At 43.1% G+C, this 22,204-nt stretch overlaps 1 protein-coding gene across 2 annotated transcripts; it reads left to right on the top strand.

The window, feature by feature from the left end:
* The first annotated feature begins 703 nt into the window (after positions 1–703).
* On the top strand, positions 704–22,198 carry LOC114453159 (enhancer of polycomb homolog 1-like). Of its 2 annotated transcripts, XM_028432873.1 has the most exons (15): positions 704–974; positions 1,635–1,755; positions 9,813–9,972; positions 10,895–11,040; positions 11,229–11,435; positions 11,643–11,791; positions 13,017–13,170; positions 14,056–14,214; positions 14,296–14,385; positions 14,553–14,701; positions 16,045–16,454; positions 18,719–18,840; positions 19,143–19,284; positions 19,851–20,238; positions 20,559–22,198. In XM_028432873.1, the coding sequence occupies exons 3-15, from the start codon at positions 9,873–9,875 to the stop codon at positions 20,629–20,631; spliced, it is 2,289 nt and encodes a 762-aa protein (XP_028288674.1). In that variant the 5' UTR covers positions 704–974; positions 1,635–1,755; positions 9,813–9,872; the 3' UTR covers positions 20,632–22,198. The 2 variants fall into 2 exon arrangements, with proteins under 2 accessions (XP_028288674.1, XP_028288673.1); XM_028432872.1 differs by lacking the exons at positions 704–974; positions 1,635–1,755 and adding an exon at positions 3,669–4,122.
* Positions 22,199–22,204: the final 6 nt, after the last annotated feature.

A 22,204-nucleotide genomic window follows, 5' to 3' on the forward strand; every position in this document is an offset into this window, starting at 1 on the left:
TGTCATCCTTTTGGAAAATGCTGAAGCACCTTCCTGCTCATTTACAGTTCACCGTAGTCATAGAAGATGCTATTTTTGACGCCAAGGACAGACTCGTTTCTCCTTTTGTATTTTCTTAAACAAATACTTTTACACAGGTGCCAGAGCAGAGAAATCTAAACTGGATATGAGATGTTTTTCAGCTGCCTACAGATGTCTGCTGATGACCTTGCTGGGAGAGTTGTGCAAAGCAATATTAATCACAGCCACGCCGGGGTGCATGCAGCTTCAGCAGCCAGTATGGTGCTGGTGGCACACGAAAATTAGTCCATATGCTTCCACTAGGATGCAGCATTGTCTTTCTTCTGATCATTAAGAAACATGTGCAGTGCAGATGTTGGAGCAGCAGAGGAGGCAGCCCTGCCCTGCAACAAGACTCATGTGGTGACCAGCCTTCAGAGACAGGTTACACAACAAATCCTGCATCATATCATAAAAACACTACACTATACACTTCCAAATGTTTTCATTCATTAACATCTTCTCGGTGGCTTTTGTGTCTAAAATAAACCTGCCTTGTTTAAATGTAGATATTTTCATTGTTTTTATTTTTAATAATTAAAATAATTGTTGTTTTTCCTGGTTGGGCGGGGGGACCAATGAGCTCATCCTCCCCGAGCTCTCCACAGGTGATTGGTGGCAGTCACCATCCAATCACAATTCGTCTGCAAAGTGGCTTGCTGGTCAGTTTGGATTTTTGGCGAAGTAACCTTAAGGAACTCTTTTAAGTTTATCGTCAGCGACCGGATATTGCTGTCTTTGTCATATCTTCAACTCCTCTCGTTGTGACATAGCCGCACTTTCAAAATTATTTAAAGTGAGAATCCTTAACCCCCCTCTGAGGCGTCCTAAAGGCAGCTAACCAGCGTTAGCATTTGGGCTAGCATGACAACTGCCATCATCACCATCCTCCCCTGTGGCTTTGCTAGCAGCAGGTAAGTTGGCAACTCGAACTCAAGCTAGTTTCCCTCCGTGCTGCCTTTATGGGAATTGAAATAGAGTGCATTTCAGTTACCGTCAAGTCAGTTGCGACTTAATATGAAGCTGTTGGCAGTTTGTCCGTTAACTGTTAGCTGGCTGGTTAATGGCGCAGGGTCAGGATAACTGGGCTAAGCTAGCCGTAAGCTAGTAGCCTGTCAGCTAGCCTCGGTGGCGCTGCTCAAAGCTCACAGCTGGGTTAAATCGAAGCGCACGATAAATCCGTGAAACTCTGACGGTGATCGACTTCTCATCGGTACGTGATTGTCCTTTAAACTTGTTAACACAGACTCTAGTTCTCTTTTTCTGTCGTGTCCTCTTTCTGTCCACCCTCTCTACTCTTCCTTGCTCTTACGTGATTTTGTAGCAACAGAACTTGCTCTTACCACCGTCCAACAGCATACATTAGTCATATGTTTATTCAATTTACTACACAAAAATATTTATGTTCATGATTGGAATTAATGTCTGTTAAAGACACATAATGTGGCTATAAATGTCCAGCCATGGCACACCTCAGGGACTCGAGTATGATTGTGTCTTTTGAGACACATTTGTCTCCTGTAATGATGTGTCTTAATATTAGCCTGTCTTGTTTGACACACTCTGTTTCACAGGTCCCCATCATGGTGTACAGATGTGAGCTTATTGCTCCCCAATGGATGATGATTATCATGTCAGCCTCCTACATCTGGATCTTTAAACCATGCCCGTGGGAGTCATCTGTCACCTTTACAGGTTATTTGCATTTCTTATCATTCACATTTTATTCTAACACGGTGACTCTTTTAAATGCTCACTGATGCCACCTGTGCATCTTAAAAATGGCAGATATGCTCAGACTCAGCAGTATTCACACTGATGCAGTGTGTGGTGTTATGTTGTGTCAAACTCTGCAGACACATGTGACTTTTGATCAAAATGTTCAACCTATCATCAAATTAATTCTCTTTCAGTTAGTCAGAGCTCTCTTTACAGAGTCAAGCCAAAATACCTCCACTAACAACTAATATAGAGTGCTGCAGGAGTGAGACTTAAACCCGGAAACATGCTAGCATTTGAGCACATCCGATCCGATGTGTTTTTTTGTTGGATGCCTTACATTCGGTCTCTGGTTGTTATTTATACAACACAAAATACATTAGTAAATAACACACTGATGGTTTTTATTTAGACCTGGTGGTGAAGTTGTACTTGTATGAGTATGCTCTGGTTTGTTTATGACATAACATTAGCTTTTCTTCTCTAACAGTTGACATTTTGGCTTCAAAAATTAATAAGATAAGATAAGATAAGATAAAACTTTATTAATCCCGAAGGAAATTCTTGTGCCAGAGGTATCGAGTCACAATAAATGCAGTTAAGTACAGAGTATAAGTATAAGAGTGATGTTCACTAGTGAAGATTATGATGCCGAATGAAATGTGTAAGTATCATAAACCTTTGCTCATCACAGCTGCAATAGACAGACTCCTGTAAGATTTTTGTTGGGTTTAGTTTGAAAACATCCATCCCCAGAACTTGTTGTATTTCTTTGTATTTCTTTGTTGACTCTGACTGTATATACATACATGCTTCCATCCGATACGATGGAACATAATATATATAAATATTTTGTGTCTAACACAAGTATGCAGCCATGAATACCAACATATAGAAAATGGACAGGACATTTAGTTGACTTGCTGTTTTATGTATGGTAATTTGTGACAGCTGTGTTTTTAAACATCTGCACAATGATGATGTTGGTGACAGATGTGAGTTAAGTTAGTTTTTTTCTAAGTAACCATGACAGCACAATTTCAAGTAATCTACAAGACGACTACAAACTACACTCATCACAAACCACAAAATATTGCACTTTTAATTAAATATGGCCTGTGGCAGCACATTTTTTACAGGCATAACAGCACAATGTAAAAACTGTCAAGTATTTAAAGGGAACATAACAAAGTGTGTTTAATATTTCTCAAAATGTCTTGCTGTAGTTATATAACCTTAAACATCAGAATTCTATCCATTTTTTAAAGTAAGCTGTTTTAACAGCTGTTAAGTTCCAGTTTTGAAGGTGATCCAGAAAATAAACTAGCAGAATGTGTCCAAAATATGTAACTGTACACCTCTGAATTTTAACAAAGGTTAACAGAACTTAACTAGAATCTGTTTTGGGCTGTGCCCTCTTCAAGTGCTCAGACAGTGAGCAGGATGACAGCAGCTGTAGAACAGAATGAGATGTTGACATGTAAATTGCCTCGTTTAAACCACAGGGTGGCGATATTTGCAAATCAATGAAGTCTAAGTGGAAAGACGTGTTTACGGTTACACATGTTTAAGATGTCCTTTCAAGGTTATAGAACATCACACGCGTAGACCATGTGCAATGTAAATGTATGTATTTGGCGTGGACTCGAGTACGGGTTCGATTATGCTTTGTTTGTTTTTATTCACATGGAGAGTGGGTGTGTTCGGACCGTGTCGGTCTGGCATATTGCAGGATGAGAACACACCGAGCCTGTGAAGTTCACGTCCCTTCATCAGCATCCACTCCGGCCCGCATCCCGTCTCTCCCTCTCCTCCTTCTCGTACCCCAAGGGTTTCCGCGAGCGCGCACGCGTGCGAAGCTGCGTGGGAATGGCTGTTTGTGTGATCGAGGGGGTGGGGCCGCTCGGAGCGAGCGCTGGAGCTGCATGAGTTTGTAATGTCCGCCATGTTGGCCATGGCGTATTGAACCGGGGTGGAACAGCGGAGCCTAGCAGAGACAAGAGACCGACAGAGAGCGACCGAGACCCGGGCCCGCCCGGCTCTGTTCGCGCTGCTACGGACACAAGCCTGCGCTCACACGACCGGCTGACTCTTAGAGACCGCCACAGATCCATCCATGAGAACTCGAGGCGGACCTGCTGTTTCTCCGAGCAGACCGAATAGATTTATGCTGCATCTTTTATTATAAAAATGAGTAAATTGTCGTTTCGGGCGCGGGCGCTGGATGCTAGTAAGCCCCTGCCCGTCTTCCGCTGCGAGGATTTGCCGGACCTGCACGAATATGCCTCAATCAACCGGGCAGTGCCGCAGATGCCGACTGGGATGGAAAAAGAGGAGGAATCGGTATGTTTCATGGGGTAGATCACTTCGACCGTGTTTTCATGGCGCGGGGCGCCACTCTTGCCTGCGCAAGCTTGTGCAAAATGGCCGCCATATCTGTTCTGTCCGTGCACACGACGGATTTCGACGAATATTGAATGTTAGCGGCTCATTCCACCACAGGTGTGCTTATAATGTGGGCAGACTGCAGTATTTGAGCCGTGAGCCGTGTTGCGTCCATTTATTTCCTGCGAAACGGCACCTGAATGCACAAAGAAGTCACGTGACTTGTATCTGTTCCACCATTTTGTTGACTTTCTCTTTGGTGAAGGCGAACGGGGATAGGCCTCGGCCGTAGTGTACTTTCCGTGAGCTGATGCCAGGGGGAGACACTGAGCCCCCTCTCCGCCCCCGGCCGCTTTGACAGCTAGGTGCTGCGTGTTGACAGCTCCAGCCCCGCCATGTGCGGTGCACTGGCTGCCGGAGCGGCGGAGCATGCAGGAAGAGATGGAGGAAAGATCCGGCCGATCTCGCTTTGACTTTAATCACAGCTGCAGGAGTGTAGTGTGCGTTATGACATGCATGGTATGCCGAGGGTAGGGTTGTGTGGGAGCTTCATGGTTTTTCCCTGGTTCATAGCTTCTAATGAACAAAGCTACATCTGATTCATTGCAACAGTTCAGCTCAGTTTTAACCGCTGCCCAATAATCCTATGAATTCACAGCAGTCATACAGGGTTTGTTTAACATTCTGTAGCGATGTAAGAGTTAAGAGTGCTGCATTCTTACATTGTCCTGGAATTAATAACATATTTTTGACCAAGCCTCAAATCAGTTTTGACTAAAAACTGGTTTAGTTTAGTTTAACACAAAATACACTCGTAAACACCTCTCTTGTTATAATTATGATGTAAACTGCTAAGTAGCAAGTCATGTTTCAAGTGTAGTGTCAGCTTACTTTTTGTGATCACATTTCACCTTTGAAAACGACAAAACTGGGGTTCACATTATCTCGCTCAACAACATATCAAACGTTTCTTTGCCACAGAACATATTTTCTGCAATAGGCACAAAGCCCCTGGAAAAATCCCATTGATTTGCTAAATCATGTATTGGGCTAAATACTTTATCCTCACTGCACTCTGTTTGTATTGTGACTTGAATTATATGATGATGTATTGGGAAGAGGGCATTGTTTTTATTTTACTACTTTGATCCTGTTTGTAACACTAATATTAAAATCTCTAATAGAGGAATGATTACATTGATCTTTAAGGCAGATTATGTAAAACCATGGGACAAAGTATTCAAAGCTTTCCATAGACATTGATCTAAAATCAAATCCTGGGAATGGAAAGTTGTAATACTTACATACACTTAGTGTATGTATAGTTGTGTTAGCGTAGTTGGATTGTGAGCTGTCATCAGTTAAGAGCAAGTTATTATTCTGACTATGAACAAAGCCCAGATGCTGAGTGCATTAGCTGATATTTACTGCCGCCCTGCCTGTTTCATTTTCCCAGTCACTTCGGTGCTGTCTCGGTGCCTCAGCAGACACAAACACAAGGAAAAGCTCAGACAGGGTGCAGTGTCAGCAGAAACCTGGCCCCCTCCTGCTGGCCCCCACCGCTACCTACTGTACACATACACCCAGCAGAGTTACATAACCCTGTGACAGGAGATAAAGAGGACAGGTTTACTACAAGGCTGTGCACGGCTTAGCTCTCTGACCCACATCCTGTCCAGCAACAATGGGCTCGACTAAATGACCACATGCTGGCTGGAGAATGAAGTCGCGAGTGGGCATAACATGTGAGTGTAGACGGCACGGAACACATACACAGGACATGATTAATCCACTGTTGTAGCTAGCTGGATGGAAACTGAATTTATACCCAGTGGACATTTTTGGCTTATTTGTGAGCGCCTCTGTGTTCCAACAACACTCATGGCTGATGGAAATATTAAGAATTAACAGTGGAACATTTTATTCAGTGTTACCCATCAAGTTTTTTTAGAGCTGTATTATATTTGGTTCGTATGAGCATGTCTACAGTTAAATTTCAATTGGAATATTTTTGCGCCTTTTTTCAGACGTAATTTAATTTAATTTCATTTTTGTGACCGTTTAACAACATCTTTGCATAGAACAGCCCAAGGAAGCAATAAGCGCTGTCTCTAAACTCCTGTTTCTTTTCCAGAAGTTTTTGATATATATAGTTGCTGTCTTGGCTGCGTAGCATTGAAAGGGAAGGACTACTAACCACTTCATGTTTGACGTTAGCAGCAAGTGAATCTGCAGCTTATAAACACCACCACATGTAAACATTATTGTTGAAGATGAATTGGCTTAATGTAGCAGTCAAGCTACATCTTGCAATTAAATACCCTTGTTGATAGAAATTCTTAAAAGGGATGATAGTACAGGAAGAGATTGTGTTGCATGCTTTACTCTGTGGTTAGTGATAAATGGACGAATCGTCGATGTGGTGGTACCACTTTCACCTGTGTTTCCTTCTTTGTGTCACTGGATTTGAAAGGCTTTGGTTTGCTGAACATACCGCCATGTTGGAGACGTCCTCGCCACACTTTTGTTGTCATGGCAACTTTTATTGGAGTCATCTATTTTTCTTGGGAACATTTAATAGAAGGAACGAGTGGTGCTGTGAAAAAATAGATTTTCATTTGTCTATCCTCATTCTGCATCTGAGGCCATGGCAAAAAGCAGACCTGCCACTGTGACGTCTGAACAGTCCCAGAACATGTTGAATAGGAAGAACAAGAGAGTTGGATGTATGATATTAGTTTTTTCAGCTGGAGGCAGGAACATTTAGGAGCTATGCTGTCAGTTATTTGAGAGTTGTCTCTTAAATTTGTCCCTTATCTCACATCCCTTTTCACATTTTATTTTCTGAGGAAAATAGAGACAACGCATAGCTGCAGCAGTACGTCTTGTAATAACCTACTTCACTCATTCACATGTGCCATTCACAAAAGCTCTTTATCCCATTGGGCTAGTTGCTCAGCGAAGGAAATCCCAGGGTTGTGAGAATCACAGCTGTGAGAGATCAGGAGATCTTTAGGTCAGAGGGGGCTCAGGGCGGCCTTCTGCAACTTGCCATCCTGATATCCCCTGCAGAAGTCTGCAAAGACAAGTCTGGGCCAGGTTCAGCTTTAATTGGCTCTTAATGCACACCCTTATGCAGCTTTCCTAACTCATAGGGCACAGGGTTCAACATGGTGTCAGGCAGCAGGGGTTTGTAGAGAAGAGGTTTAGTGGCTGTATTGGACTATTGGACAAGTTATTCTATTCTATAGGTTTTGATGGGGTCATGTCACATCAGCAAGCAGCTTCTCTACATAACAATAATGGATGTTTAGAAGGAATCTTTTTTCTGCCCAGGCATCCCTAAGATTGTGTTTTCAATCTACACTTGTCAGTGGAGAGCAGTGGAATAATATGTTACCATTTTTCAGCTGCACATGTAAAGCCTGTCAAATGTCTCTGTGGACAGAGAAGCACAGAGTGCATGATGATGTGAAGGTGTTGGCTAAGTGCAGGAAGTTATGTTTGTTGAAAAAGGCGATGCAATATTTGTGGCTGGACAGTCTGCACCTTGCAACAGTTGTGTTGAAATACAGGGCTTTGTTGTCAATATGAAACAACTTTGTTCTAAATATGAGATCTTTGCATGTATAAACAGGCCAACTCTGTTTCTAGCTTTGTAGGTAGTGCTAGCTTAAGTTTGTGGCAAAATACTGTCATTTGTGGGACGTATGTTAGCATTCCATGTTAAGAACCACTAAAGTAGCAGGTCAGACTCCACTCTGTGGATGTTGTCTGAATGCTCTCTGGTCACATGAAAAGCAGTGCTTTTTTCTTTGTGTGCTGGAGAAAGTAAACAGCGCTGTTCTTGATGAGCTTACCGGTGCAGATGGTTCAGCTCTGGGCACATGCTGAGTCCTTTCATGCCAGCTCACAACTCTGATATGGTTCTCCTGTTACTCCATGCAGAGCGCCTCATGGCTTTGGATTGTACTTAAGGCCCTAATCACTTCAGACTCCCACGGAACTGTGTCAGTGTGTGTGTGTAAGAATATACAGTTGAATAGCTTTCAGGTAATGGAAAATTTAACTGGTCACACTTGCCTACCACAGTTGGCATCCTTTAAACACTGACCTATATTTCAAAATCCAACCAACTGTGGTTGTGAACAAAAGTGTCTAAATGTGTAGGAGCCCTGTTAAAATACTTGTTAGAGCAAGATGGGGTTTCAAGTTGGTTGGACTGGATTGGCCATCTGTTGCATCAACCAGCGAAAACAGGCCTACAGATATTGTGTACTACAGAGTGAGCATACATAAGTAATAAGCTGCAGTGTTTGAAGTCAGTCATTCTGTAGTAACAATGTTCATCAGTCAGATGTCCTTCAAGCATTTTAAACTGTTATGGAAGAAATATTCACATTCCTGTGTGGGATCACTTGTTTAAAAACAGTCCGTGCTTGCAGAGTTCAGGAGTCAAACTGTCTGACTCATTTGCCCACATCCTTGTTTGTGCTGCCAAGTTAGTTTAAGTGCCAGATTTTTCTGTTGGAGGCAAGTGTTTGAAAATACGATGTATTGGCTCAGATTGTGTGACAGCCATTTGTGTAAACTTTTAGCACAGTAAATTAAAAATGAGTCGGGCTACTGTGAATGAATGCAGAACTACCTGTGCTGTCCCGTACTGCCTGTAAAGCTCACACTCATTGACATTACATTACAATGCTGCCCACACTGTTCTTCCACTGATGACTCATTTTTCTGAGCTGCATCATTTCTGTGTCGGTGTACTATATATAGGTCTAACGTTGTGTGCCATGATAAATAGTATGTTGTGTCTGCTTAGACACGCTGTTTAAGAAATGCTTTAATCAACTAAAGTTATTTACAAGGATTTTGGATGTGGGACTGTAGCACACATCCAGTCATCTTGGTTTGCACTTACTGCTAATTCAGAATTTTCTCTGCATTCGTAGTCCAGTGAGGACTCCAGATAATGTTTCTGTAAATGTGCTGAAGCCTGTGTGAAACAGCAGGTTGATGACCCCCCCCAACAAAAGGAACTGTTTTTAATATCAAGTGTTACTTGTGTGCTGCTGCTCAACAAGCTTCAGAAATGGAATATTTTCTTCTTATGATCACCACAAGGTAACATGAAAGGTCTCTGCGTCTGTTAGCTTAGCTTGTTACATTAAAACTTGGTTAATTATTTAAATTCTCCACAGACGGACAGCAGCCCTCCTGCTTGTGTTAGCTGCAGGCTGCGAGTCCACAGGAGGGGAGGAGGTTTCTTCATTCTCTCCTAACTTTAGTAGTTTCTGGTTATAATAGTAACTACACACAACAATGTCTGTTCTACTGTGATGATGCATCCAGCATCAATTTCACCTTTTATAGTAGGAATCTAGATGGTACTAGATAAAGAAATATTTGGAACTCAAAAAATGAAAATTGAAGGCTATCAAAAAAGTTAATAGTTGAATATTTGGGTAAGGTCTTGCACTACATACTGTTTAAATGACTGTCATGGAAACATTGAATACTTTTTACATGCATGGTTATTAATCCTCTCTGAGAAAGACTTACTCCGTGAAAAGTGCAAAAACTAAACTTGAGGTCCTTAAATTATAGTGTCTCTTTTTAACAGCTGTTTCTTCTCTCTGTACCAGGAGCACCATCTCCAGCGAGCCATCTCAGCGCAGCAGGTCTATGGCGAGAAGCGGGAGAACATGGTTATCCCCGTCCCCGAGGCAGAGTGCAACATCACGCACTACGAGTCCCTCTACCCCGGGGAGTTCAAAATGCCAAAGCAGCTTATTCACATACAGCGTGAGTAGCAGGATGCTTGCAACTGGATTATCTTCTTAGCTGTGTTAGTGGTCTGTGAGTAGTGGTTGTGATGTTGTTGCCTTGTGGATGCGCCGGATAGTTAGGATAGATAGATAGGGCTTTATCCTGCTTGATTGGGGGGAATTGTATGCTTCAGTTTTTGGTTTGAAGGCTACTAATTAGACTAAATGTTTAGAAGGAAGTGCCACTATGTTTTTAAATCTGTTACGTGACTTGTGTTACAGAAACACACTGCAGTATTTCTCATCAGAATGTCAGGGATTACATGTTTGAATTAGAGAGACACTGACCTGTGACTGCACAGTCGCAGCTATTTCATTGTAATTTGGTGGGTCTGTTCATCAGTTATATAACAGTTTAAATGTGGGCCCCTGAGAAGAAAGACTGCATACTTTTCCAAACGCCTCAGGTTGATGTATAGATAATATGTAGGCTCTGATGGTGCACCATAACAGGCTGTCACTTAACCATTTAGCTACTACTACTGTGTTTTTAGAGGCTATGGCTGGAAATTCTGGTCTGACTGGTAGACCGAGGGGGAAAAAATCATTGGCCTCAGGTAGTATTTATGAGCTTCACAGCACAGAAACTACGGTTTGTCCTGAAGCACTGCTTCTGAGGGACTAAAAACAGCACTCAGTGCTGTGCCAAGGCTTTGACAATTTATTGCCAGTAGCTGATGGGTTACATAAAATGCAGGACAAATAGACCCTTTTAATAGCATTTTTTTCATCGTAAGGTTTTTGTTAATGTGTCATGTGTTGGTGTTGATGCACTGTCAGCTCTGTTACTGTTGTCAAAAGTGATGCTTTGTTTAGTTCAGGCAGCACTGATCCCAGTGATGTCTTTGAAACTGTTTTGTGTCCATTTCTCCGATAATCGATGTTTCTTTATGTCACAGCTTTCAGTTTGGATACAGAGCAGCCAGACTATGACCTAGATTACGAGGATGACACATTTGTGAATAAGCTGAAAAAGAAAATGGAAATCACCGCCCTGCAGTTTGAAGAAATGATAGACCGGCTGGAGAAAGGCAGCGGGCAGCAGGTATTTGTCAGTGCACTGGTTTGTGTGGACTCTGCCTTTATTTTACACTGAATACATACAGTCAGACAGCTGTTGGACTTTACATGACTGAAGAAAACAGGACTGCCATGTGTTCCTGCAACCTGTTTAAAAAAGCCCCCGCCGTCTGCCCTGTTCACTAACTGTGTCTGACATGTGTTGCTCGGCAGAATGTCAGTCTCCAGGAAGCCAAACTGTTACTGAAAGAGGACGATGAGTTGATCAAGGAGGTGTTTGACTACTGGAGCCGCAAGAGGAAAATCTGCAAGGCTGGCTGCCTCCTCTCTCTTGTCAAGCAGGAGAAGAGAGATGGCTCGAGCACTGGCGACCCTTACGTGGCCTTCCGCCGACGGACAGAGAAGATGCAGACCAGGAAGGTAAGACCTAAATGCAACTGTACACTCTGTAAACAAACTCATGTTCTAAGTGAGGTCTGTTAGCGTTGTCAGCATCACACTGAATATATAGAAGATGATTCAGATAAGTAGTTCTTATTTCAAGCTGTGTTGTCATCCCAAGTTTTAGCAGCCAGATTTCAATAGAAGCACCTATGGTTCATCTAATTTAATCTGTTCCACTATCAGAATCGAAAGAATGACGAGGCATCGTATGAGAAGATGCTGAAGCTGCGCAGGGACCTTAGCCGAGCTGTTACCATTCTGGAGATGATCAAGAGGAGGGAGAAGAGCAAGAGGGAACTGCTGCACCTCACACTGGAAATTGTAGAGAAGAGGTAAGTGTGTTTGTCTGTCCCTGGTCCGTCATCTCTGAGGAAGAAACAGCTGTGCCTTTGTCATGTTGTTGTGGGACTGTGTTCGAGCTGAGATAGTAGCTGTGTCAGACTTTTGCTGCTCGCAGTGACTTGCCCAAAGCATAGAAAGGCTTGACAGGCAGCATCGAAGTCAGCCTCATGTTTTCAATATGTTTTGTATCAAATTTAATGCTCACCTTCTTTATTCAAAAGTGTCAGGTGCATATTTGCTTATTGACTTCTTACTGCACACTTATTTTCTCCACTCTCCTTGTCAGTATGTGTTTGCACTATAAAGTATGTTTGTGTGTATATATATTATCTTTTTTTTCCTCTCCTGAGCTCCACTTTGAATTGTTCCTTTTATCCCCAGTGGAGCCTTTTTGCGATCCATCTAAACATGACATCCGAGTGGAATGAATTTCCTCTGAAAGTAGCTGTCAATGTGAGCTTAAATTGGACCCTTCTCCTTGAAGTGCTTTTGATTTGTAGTGACATTTCAATTTCCTCTTGTTATCCCAGGCCTGGTTTTCTGCCTGCGCATCACAGCGAGTCTATACTCTAGACTGCACCACTCTGTTCAGTAGATGGCCTCTGTGGGGCTACTTTATGATAATATGCTGGTGTGGCCCAGGTGTACTGTATGGTGTCCTGCGCTTTCTGTGCACTGAAATACTGTTGTTAGCTATGACTGTGTGGTGTTTAGTGTTACTGGCCGCACTGAATGTACAGTTACATATGTTTTATATGTGATTTTCTGGAGATCAAGCTGTAAGGTTTGCTTTGCCCTTAACAACCTCAGACCCAAGCAGTTTCTAGATGGTATTTACTTTCACATCTTTATGGAAACACCACAGTAGGGGCTAGAAGTTGATGCAAACTCTAAACATGCCAAAAAAGTAAGCTAATGTTCGATTCATGGTTTTTCAAAAATGTACTAAAAATCAATGTGCACATGTCCCGGTTCTCACTGCTGTTTTCAAGAGTAGGGTAAAAGTTCAATATGGCGATGATATTTAATTGTTTGTATTTTTGCTGGCAGGAAGCCTACAAATCAGCCAAATATTCACCAAAATGTGTCAGGAGTGAATCATGTAAATATTCATGTATTCATTGACACATGGTCAGAAAGTTGGAATACCTCCCTCTTTTATCTGTTACGCCTCATTTGGTAAACACCTTCTACCTTTCTGTCCATGCTCATCAGGAATGCATTGCCAGACTTTGGCAGTGAGGTAATGGCAGAGGCACTGGCACAGCGGGCCCTGGTGAAGCCCGTCTACACCATTCCCATTATTCCCCTGTCCAGCAGCAACCAGTACAGACACCAGGACCACTTGGACATGAAGGATTACAAGAAAGTAAGCCCCTTCACCTTTTACAAGGCACCGTCTGCCTCCTCATCATAGAACCGCCAGGCACTGTATAAGAGATGATTCTTCCTCCTAGTTCTAAACGAGTGTGGGTGTTGACACAGAGAATTGTTATTGACTTAGCGCTTGTCCACCGCTTCAGTCAATTCACACACATCAATGGTGGCTATTGAACGCAGTGTACTGCATCTCACAGTGAACACTGAGCGGGTCAATCACTTTGGATTACACCTACATATAAGTTATTGAAAATCACTGGTTTACTACAGCAGATTACTGACTTTTTACTGGGGGAAAATAAATATTATTTTATATACACACACTTTACAATGTTCAGAGATATTGCAGCACTTCTCATAACGTTGTTAGATCCAGTGTCCAACAACACTCATCCTCCCTTTCCCTTCTCTACCAGCTGGTTGACTTTTCTTTTGTTTACACATGATCATTTTTGCCTTACCCCTCTGCCCTCCTCCTCCCCCCTTATCTCTTCCATTGATTTGACACAGCAGTTCTTCACTGTAGAGTCTGCCCCTCTGTTTGCTCTGTGTAGGGACTGAATAGAATCCGACTAATCCTAGTAGAGTTGAAGAAGTTGGGGGGCACTGGGTGGTTTAGGCAAAGAGGGAGGGGGTGCTGCAGGAGAGACGGCCATCTGGCTAGACAGCAGCATCTGGCACGTGCTTCCATCTGCATATCAATGAGTCTTTTTACTCACTGTTGTTTCTACAAACGCTCTTAGCGTCTGTGCATAGACCACCAACACTCAATTACAGCCAACAGTCTTGTTTTGCATAGAGAAATGTCCTTTTGATTACACAGGCTGCTTATAAACATGTAATCATTTCCATCTTTTTTCCCTTATTTAAAAAGCCTGAGAAGACGGAGGTAGTTCGAACCAAAAGGAAATACGAAAAGAAACCCAAAATTCCTCCTCTGTCAGCACCTCAGCATTCAGGGCCCTCTGTGTTCAATCCCAAGGACCTCAACCAGTATGATTTCCCCAGCTCAGATGATGAGCCATTCTCACAGGTGACACGATATTTCGTTCTGTTACCACTCATGATCTGAAGTCCCTAGCACTTTATTTACTTGTTTTGTTGTATTGTGTAGATCCATTCAGGTTCCTCAGAGGCAGAAGAGGAGAATGACCCAGATGGCTGCTATGCGTTCAGGAGGAAGGCCGGCTGTCAGTACTACGCTGTGAGTAGCCTCCTGTGACTCCTGTGCTTCTATTTATAGCACTAACAGCAGGCTGGCTAGTCGCCTGTTAAGTCGTCCACACACTGCCGGGCAGAACAACGCAATGATGCACTCACCCACCTCTTTATTTGCCCGGCTGTAATATTGGATGTTTTTGCTTTTCACAGTCTCGTCCAGAGGAGAGCTGCAGCTGGCCGTGGGTGAGCCCAGCAGAAGGCGGCCTCGGCAACCCACGCTTCCGCTACTGTCTGACCTCACTGAACATGCCGCGGCGATGCATAGGTTTGGCGCGGCGACGCGTGGGCAGAGGCGGCAGGTGAGTTAAGTATGGCTGTTTGGTGACATGTGACATTTGGATTCTTATGCTCTGACTTAAGACAAAAAGGATGTGGATTGTTTTTCACGGCTTTTATAGAGAGCTCATTGTTCTCGTTCAGCATGAACAAGTCTGCGAGCAGACAGTTTATATGTTTTTGGCTAAATTTGAATTGATAAAGGTAAAATTACTATTAATATCAGTGATGATTTGGTTGTGTTAAACCGTTACAAAATGATTCTGCTGGTTAAAATGCTTTTGTTTGGAAAGCATGCATTTCAACCCACTGGTGGGATCGCATCCCCTGTCATTCATGGCATGAAGCACACATATTTCCCAGACAGTGTTGCGCTCATAATTTACCAAAAATCTTACAAATTCAGTGAAAATGTGTGTAGGAATGCTGCCAGCTTCCAAACTGAGCCGGAGAAATTGAGCCAAGTGTTGGCTGTAGCTGCGGAGGTTGTTTACCATACCAGCTCTCTGGCAGGTTACCAGCAGCCGCTTGGCAGGCGCGCTCTATTATAAATATCGAGCTGGCTGGTAGAATGAATGTGACAATCCTGCTTTGGGATTCACCTGCCTCTGCGGTCTGTAGACAAATCAGAAGTTTTTCAGCAGCAATGTGTCCTGCAGCTTTGTCTGATATCTCCTCTGTAATTACACAGACGATTGAATGAAGCACGCCAGCGGCCTCTCCGGAGCAGAGTGCTGTGAGGGTCACATGGTATCTGTTTCACAGGCACACATGAGATAAGCAGTGTTTTGTGTCTGTCTGCAGCGACCTTATCAACTGCCTCAAAGTGATTAAGGGTTGCTCTAAGAGAATAAAAATGTCTTCTGCAGTGTAATATGTGCTTGTGATGGTGAAGTTACACAAGACCGTTCGGGTAGTGCTGTTTTTATTATTCCACAGTGAAGAGGTTTTATGTAAAATTTGTTCAGACATGCACAAATATTGTGCTATGATTTCCTGACATTTGTTCAATATTTTAGCAGCTACACATGCCGCTGTGAACTTTTGATTTAGGTTACAACATGGCTTTTCATCTGACTCCAGCCTCAGGCTAAACCAAACTGCATTATAACAAGCAAGGCTCATGAGGGTGTACATTCTGCTTGTGTTGTTACATAAGTGTTCATCCATCTTCATGGTTTTTTTTGCATTTCCCAGCTATATTTGGTACTGGCCCAGTGGATGTTGTAATTATGCGAATGGTATGCGAGTAATAGCTGCACTAACTGCAGCGCCGTGCTGTAAACAAAGGATGTTGATGTTGTAATGGACTGTTAATGGCTACAGCATGTTGAGTGATTTATCCTGATGTCTGGTTTTGTTGCAGGATCTTGTTGGACAGAGCACACACTGATCTAGACAGCATCTGCCAGAGCCTGGACTCTGACCCAGAGCCTGAACCACTCTCCTCGCAACTTCCAAGCTCTCCACTCCGCAACTCCAACGCCAGTACCTCAGAAACCAATACCTCGGACCCAACCAGCTCCTCCCACCTCCCTGCATCGCCCCTGTCGTCATCTACACCTATGGACCTCTGCCAGATTCTTTTGAACATTAAAGCTTGCCGCTGGAGGCACTTCAGACCACGGACGCTATCCCATCACCCTCTGGGTGGAGGAGACTTGTCTCGCAGAGGATTTAGGGATTTTAGCAGGACAGTGTCAGGACTAACCCGAACCTTGTCTGGAGGAGCCAGCTCCCAGAACCGTTCTGGCCCGGCACCACCTCCTGCCAATGGTGAGTCAGCTGTTCCCTTTGCCACATTGCTGCTGAGTGTTTTCTATGCGTCTCTGGAGCGCATTTTGTTGCTTTGTTGAAAAATATATTTCTTTCTAAGATAACATAATGCATAGAAGATGTGTCACTTTAGATGGTTACTCATTTAGAATGCTTGGTTGTGCTGCTCTAATTAAAGATGGAGCTGTGTTCACTCTAAACATTAGTTCGCTGTTAGCTTCTTTTGCATTAATTAGATGTGAACATCCAGTTTTTAGGAGACTCTTACTTTGGTCTTAGATTAAGTATGTTAATGCTAGATTTTTGAATTGGTCTTTGGTTATGTCCGTCAGACTCTTCATAGAATTGGATAATTTGTGGTCTGGTTTGCATGCAGGGCAATGTAATTGAAAGTGTCTCTGTGATATTGGGTGCTGTTGGTTTGTATTACACGTAAAAAACAAACCATCTGTGTTGTGTGGTTAAGACATGGCTCTAACACTTTTGATGAGGCACCTTAAAAGGTAGATTGCTCTGCTGCCTGTCTGCACTTGGACTTTATGCTTTTATGTGTCTTCGCTTGAGGACATCAATTAGAAATGGTCTTGTGCGAATAGATTTCTGCTGGAAAGAGGTGAACAGGGTGAGAAACTGGACCACTCTAGCATACTAAGCTGATGATAGAATGCCAAGGAGTGAGTTTATCTCAAACTGTCCCGTCCCATCAGTACTCAAGCAACTTTACTTGGAAATTGAAGTTATTGGGCATAAGTGTCACAAACGCATCTTATGTATCAAAGTGATACCAGTCCTGCTTCCGACTGAGCTTTAAACTGCTCACCCTGTGGACATACACATACATAAAACCACTCATACCATTTTTATCCTCCATGTGCAATTTAGAGAATGTATTGTGTTAAAAATGACTAACCTCCAAAGTCAAGCTGTATGCAAATTGCTTTATAGCAACTTTCATTACATCACTAAAAAGGGGTCTTTATCTGTATTTCGTTAATATCTATTCCATGCTGTCATTTGGAGACATAATAAGTAGTTGCCACCTTGAGGGTTCTTTCCATATTTAAGGGTGAATGAGGGCGAAAATATCTGTAATTTGTTGTATGTGTATGCCCACAGCTTTGCAGCCATGTGTGGGCAATTTATTTGTTTTGGTCAGTTTCACAGAGCACTTTTCCCCATTAGTCTTGTCAGAGCAGGTGAATTCTGGCTGTCAGTCTTTAACTGTGTGTTTGTTAGATCATTTTACTATTGCTACATAGCTACACTGTCATGCTTTTTCCAACTTGTCAAAATTACACAGCCGTTGTATTTATGTGCTGGCATGTGTCTGTTATCACACTGCCAAAAACATCAGTCGTCGATGGGCTTTCCATATTGCTTTGTTTATTTTTTTAACTCAAGTCTGTGCTGAGCAAGTGGTGTTGGATTTGAAACAAGCGTCTTCTCTGAACTAAGGTGACTTACTTTAAATGTTGCACCTCTGAGCAGCAGTGGACGTCACTGCTCCAAATTGGCCACAGTTTGAATGGCAATGCAGTTGAAAACACCACGAGATGCACAACTGCACACTCCTTGTTCTCATTACAGTGGTTGCTGTGACCAAGAAGGCAGCATAAAAAGGGGGTTTCTGATGGTGACATTACAGCGAGATTTCTGTGTGATATGAAGGGAGGGAAATGCATGTCAGTTATTGGCATGATGTTGGCACTTAGATTTATTATCAATTATTGGCTGCTAATATAACATGGCTTCAAAGTGAAAGAGTGGGCCAGTCATAGAGGCTGTAGAGATGCAGATAAGACATAGTTTTGTCCTTGAACAGAGAAAATCCATGAATAAAATGATCAATAAGGCCTGTGGCTGCTGTAATAGGTAGATTTTGAATGGTCTGATGATGGAATGGCCTTCAGTATCTATTTGCTTTCAGATATTTCAGTTTCACAAAAGCAGCAGCTGCACTCAACCTTTCCGAACAGTTTATTTGTGACTATAAAATTGTTGAGTATGTATACCCCAGTCTATACCATAGTTTTTGTGTTTCTCAAATACACACTGTAGCATATCTGAGGTAGAGTGCACAACTCTACCTCAGATATGCTACAGTGTATAATGAAGAAGACTGTTTCTGTGGCTTGTGAAATAGGAAATACGGTTGTGCCCATTGAATGATTTCACATTCATCTGTAATCTGCGTCATTGATTCCTTACACGTCAACCTAAATCCTGGTTTTTAATTCGATCGATGCATCTGGTTCTGTCTGCAGTGTTCACAGCTGAACAGTACCAGCAGCACCAGGAGCAGCTGGCCCTCATGCAGAAACAGCTGCTGGAGCAGAGCCAGCAGCAACAACAAGCCAACAACCATGCAACACCGACCAACACACAGGTGAGTGTGGATGGACGTTCACAGCCTCTTCTACACTTGTGCATGTATAATATGTGACAAATGTCTGTCCAAACATAAGTAAATGGGAGCTTGGTGAAAAGTTCTTACTTGCAGCTGAAGGTCATCCATACAGAGGAAATGGGACGTATCCCCCATTCCCATTAATGCATTAATGCCTCTGGCTCACTTCCTGTTTGGCAGCAGAAGTGCTGAGCTCAGGCCTTTTAGCACTTTCATACATTGTAACAAAGCGGTCAGGTCTTTGGCACGCACCCACGTTCTCTCTCTCTCTGTCTGTACAGGCGCTTGTGTCAAAGACGCTGGACCAGGCCAGCGCCCAGTTCGCTGCTTCGGCCCTCGTCACAACGGACCAGCTGCTGGCTTTCAAGTCCAAAGAGGAACTAGTGCTGGCAAGTGGAGTCAACGGGGTGCTGGCAGGTGCAGGTAAGGTTTTGTCATAAATATTTTAAGCTTATGTTTGGTTTGGTTTTCTAATAGAACCATGGGTCATGTTTTTAAATACCATCAAGAAAGGTCAAAATCCAGATAACTGGGGGAATGAAAGGATTTGGAGAAATATAATAGTTTTGAACAGTCCCTGTAGGGCTAGCACACACAAGCCAGATATAAGTCATGTAATAATATAATAATAAATAAGGGGGAAGCAGATGATTCAAAAGGTACATGCATAACCAACATTTTGTCAGTAGACCTCCCCACTCAAACTGGCATCACACATGAAATGGGGGTTGGGATGAACCCTCAGGTCTTAAAGAACAACAGTGTCAGTTACCACAGTGTTGCATCAACAACTCTCTCGGTGTCACCAAACTTAAGATTACAGGCTCCACCGAGGTGGATTTATTGCAGCACTGTTGGATCAGATTGCATTAGATTGCACAGGTGCATCTTTTATCCAAATTGTTTTTTTATTGCACACCCACAGCCAAACAAAACAGCTTTTAGATTCATGCTTTCGGTGCATTCATAATCCTCTGTGTGTTCGCCAGGTGTTTTCAAAGGTCTGCACCTCCAGACCAACCAGTCACTGCACACTACCACCGCCGCCGCCCCGGCCCTCCTCCCGCCCTCCTCCAACTCGGCCACCACTCTACCCGCCAATGCCGTCCCCACCACCATCAACTCCACACCTGTCGCTCACGCAGCTGCAGCGCTGGGACTCCGGGGATGCAGCGCAGCCAGTTCCACCCCCACCACCACTCAGGTCCTCATTGGGAACAACATCTGTCTGAACGTGCCGTCGGCTGCCACCCTGGCTGGACGCCACATCCCACGGACCCTCGGCAACGTGCCACCATCTGCCTTAAAGCTGTCCGCCACCACCAACCTGCAGATGCCCAAAGTCTCCGGAGCGTCATCCATGGACATGGGCTCCAGGTAAGACCTTTGGATCTCTGCCGCAACATCTCGTATGACTTGACACTTACCTGATGCTGAATACATACGTTTAGCCAGAGGTTTTAATTATTTTCTACTGTAACCAAAGCTTTGATTCCTCTGAGCTCCAGACAGAAGAGAAAACATACTTTAAGTGCATTGTTGCTGCCACATCTAAACTGTTAGTAAATCAGCAACAGTACAGCCATCGTGTTAATGTAACAATAATAAAAACAAAACCTGCTTGAAGTCCTCAAATGAACCTGGCTGGAAACCCTGAGCTGAAATGACGAGTCCACCGTCTTTCCTGTCCTCCACAGGGAAAACCACGACGAAGACAAGCCAGCACTAAACAGTATAGCAGACAACACAGTGGCCATGGAGGTGACGTAGTAGTGGTGCAGTGAGGAGTCCGCTCTGTAGGTGCTGTGCATCGTAGCATCGGGAATGCAAAAAGGGACAGCAGGACTCTGGCAGCAGACGAGAGGTCGGGCCGCTCGCTTGCAATTCTCATCTCTCATACTTTTTAAACCTGTTTTTTTTTGTTGTTTCTTTTTTGTTACTGTTAAAAGTAAAATTATTGACACCTGTAAATTATAATTATGGGCAAATTAGTATCTGTACAGTAACTACATATTTGTAATATCCCCCTTGTATATATTACTTGAATACAGAACTGTCCATTTGTGATGTTTTGCACTTGGGAGTCAAACTTAAAGGAAAAAAAAGTAATGCCAAGTAAGGTGTGGCGAGAGTGAGAGATGTGGGAGTTGTATAGAGAGGAGTTTTATCACATCATGTGCATGGTGCGGAGCCTGCTGTTTTTATCTATTTATTGTGCTGTGTTTACAGGTTTTGTTTCTTTCTTTGGTTTTGGTTTGGTTTGTTTTTATTTGTACACTGTACCTTCGTTGGTTCCTGTGCTGTAGTAAATGTTAGGTAGCTATGGACTCCTGGGTATTTTTGTATATTGTGAACACAACGCAGGTCCCCCCCCTCCCCCCCTGTGTGTTTTTGGGTCCCTGTGCTTCTACTTCTTCTTCTCCTCAATGGAATCATGTGAAAATCAGTGGTAACATGCAGGACCCACGATGAAGAGGAGGAGGAAGAGGAGTAGGAGGGTTGGCAGGCGACTCTGGAGGCTCCTGTGTTCTTAGGGAGCTTCTGTTAATGTCCCAAACACAAGTAACAAAACAGGGATGAAGTCTCTTCTCAGAAGCGTCTTGTCGCTTCTGATTTAAGCACTATATTTTTTGTGATGTTTCTGTTCATGGTTTTGATAAAATATCAATGCTGCTTTTGTATTTGTTTTCCGAAGGGGTCGTCCTTCATTTTCATGCAAGTGGACACCTCTTTTATATTTGTTTTATCCAACAGACTTTTTTGTATAAAAAAACAAACAAAAACAAAAAACATCAGTTATTATTTTTGTATGATTTTTCTCTTGTGGTAAACTGTAAGCTTTTTGTTTGTTGAAAGACTTCATTCTTTTGTTCATTTGTTACTTGTTGCACAGTGATAAGGGAGGTGAATGGGCAGGTATCGCTGTATGTGTTTCATCATTCCAGTTTTTAATAACAAAAAAAGATGCTAATCAGGGGAAATGGCGAGAAAACTAAATGGGTTTCTCCTCTCTTCCTCTTCCTTTTTACGTTTTTTTGTTTTGTTTTTCTTTGAAAAAAGAAATCTCCAGACGGCTGCAAGGCCAAAAAAAAAAACAAACCACAAGTATTGGGTGCCTTCCTTTGGGGAATAACTGTACTCTCTTCTGTGAAGAGTTAGGCACAAAGGCAGCGTTACTTAGTAATGCTTCGTGTCTTTGTCACAATCTGAATGCCCAGTCCAATGGCAGGATATATCCTTGAGGTTTACTTGTCCCACCTGGAGGCTGAAAAGAATCAAAAAATGTGACAGAACTCTCACTAAAATAAGACAATAAAGCCCAGGGCATTAAATGTGACCTGTT

The sequence above is a fragment of the Parambassis ranga genome, chromosome 20 (genome assembly GCF_900634625.1).
Source record: "Parambassis ranga chromosome 20, fParRan2.1, whole genome shotgun sequence".
NCBI classification, from domain to species: domain Eukaryota; kingdom Metazoa; phylum Chordata; class Actinopteri; family Ambassidae; genus Parambassis; species Parambassis ranga.

Coding starts and splice junctions, on each gene's coding strand:
- LOC114453159 (XM_028432872.1), top strand. CDS start 3,970: ATGAGTAAATTGTCGTTTCGGGCGCGGGCGCTGGATGCTAGTAAGCCC. Junction 4,123..9,812: donor TGGAAAAAGAGGAGGAATCG/GTATGTTTCATG, acceptor TCTCTGTACCAG/GAGCACCATCTCCAGCGAGC. Junction 9,973..10,894: donor GCAGCTTATTCACATACAGC/GTGAGTAGCAGG, acceptor TTTATGTCACAG/CTTTCAGTTTGGATACAGAG.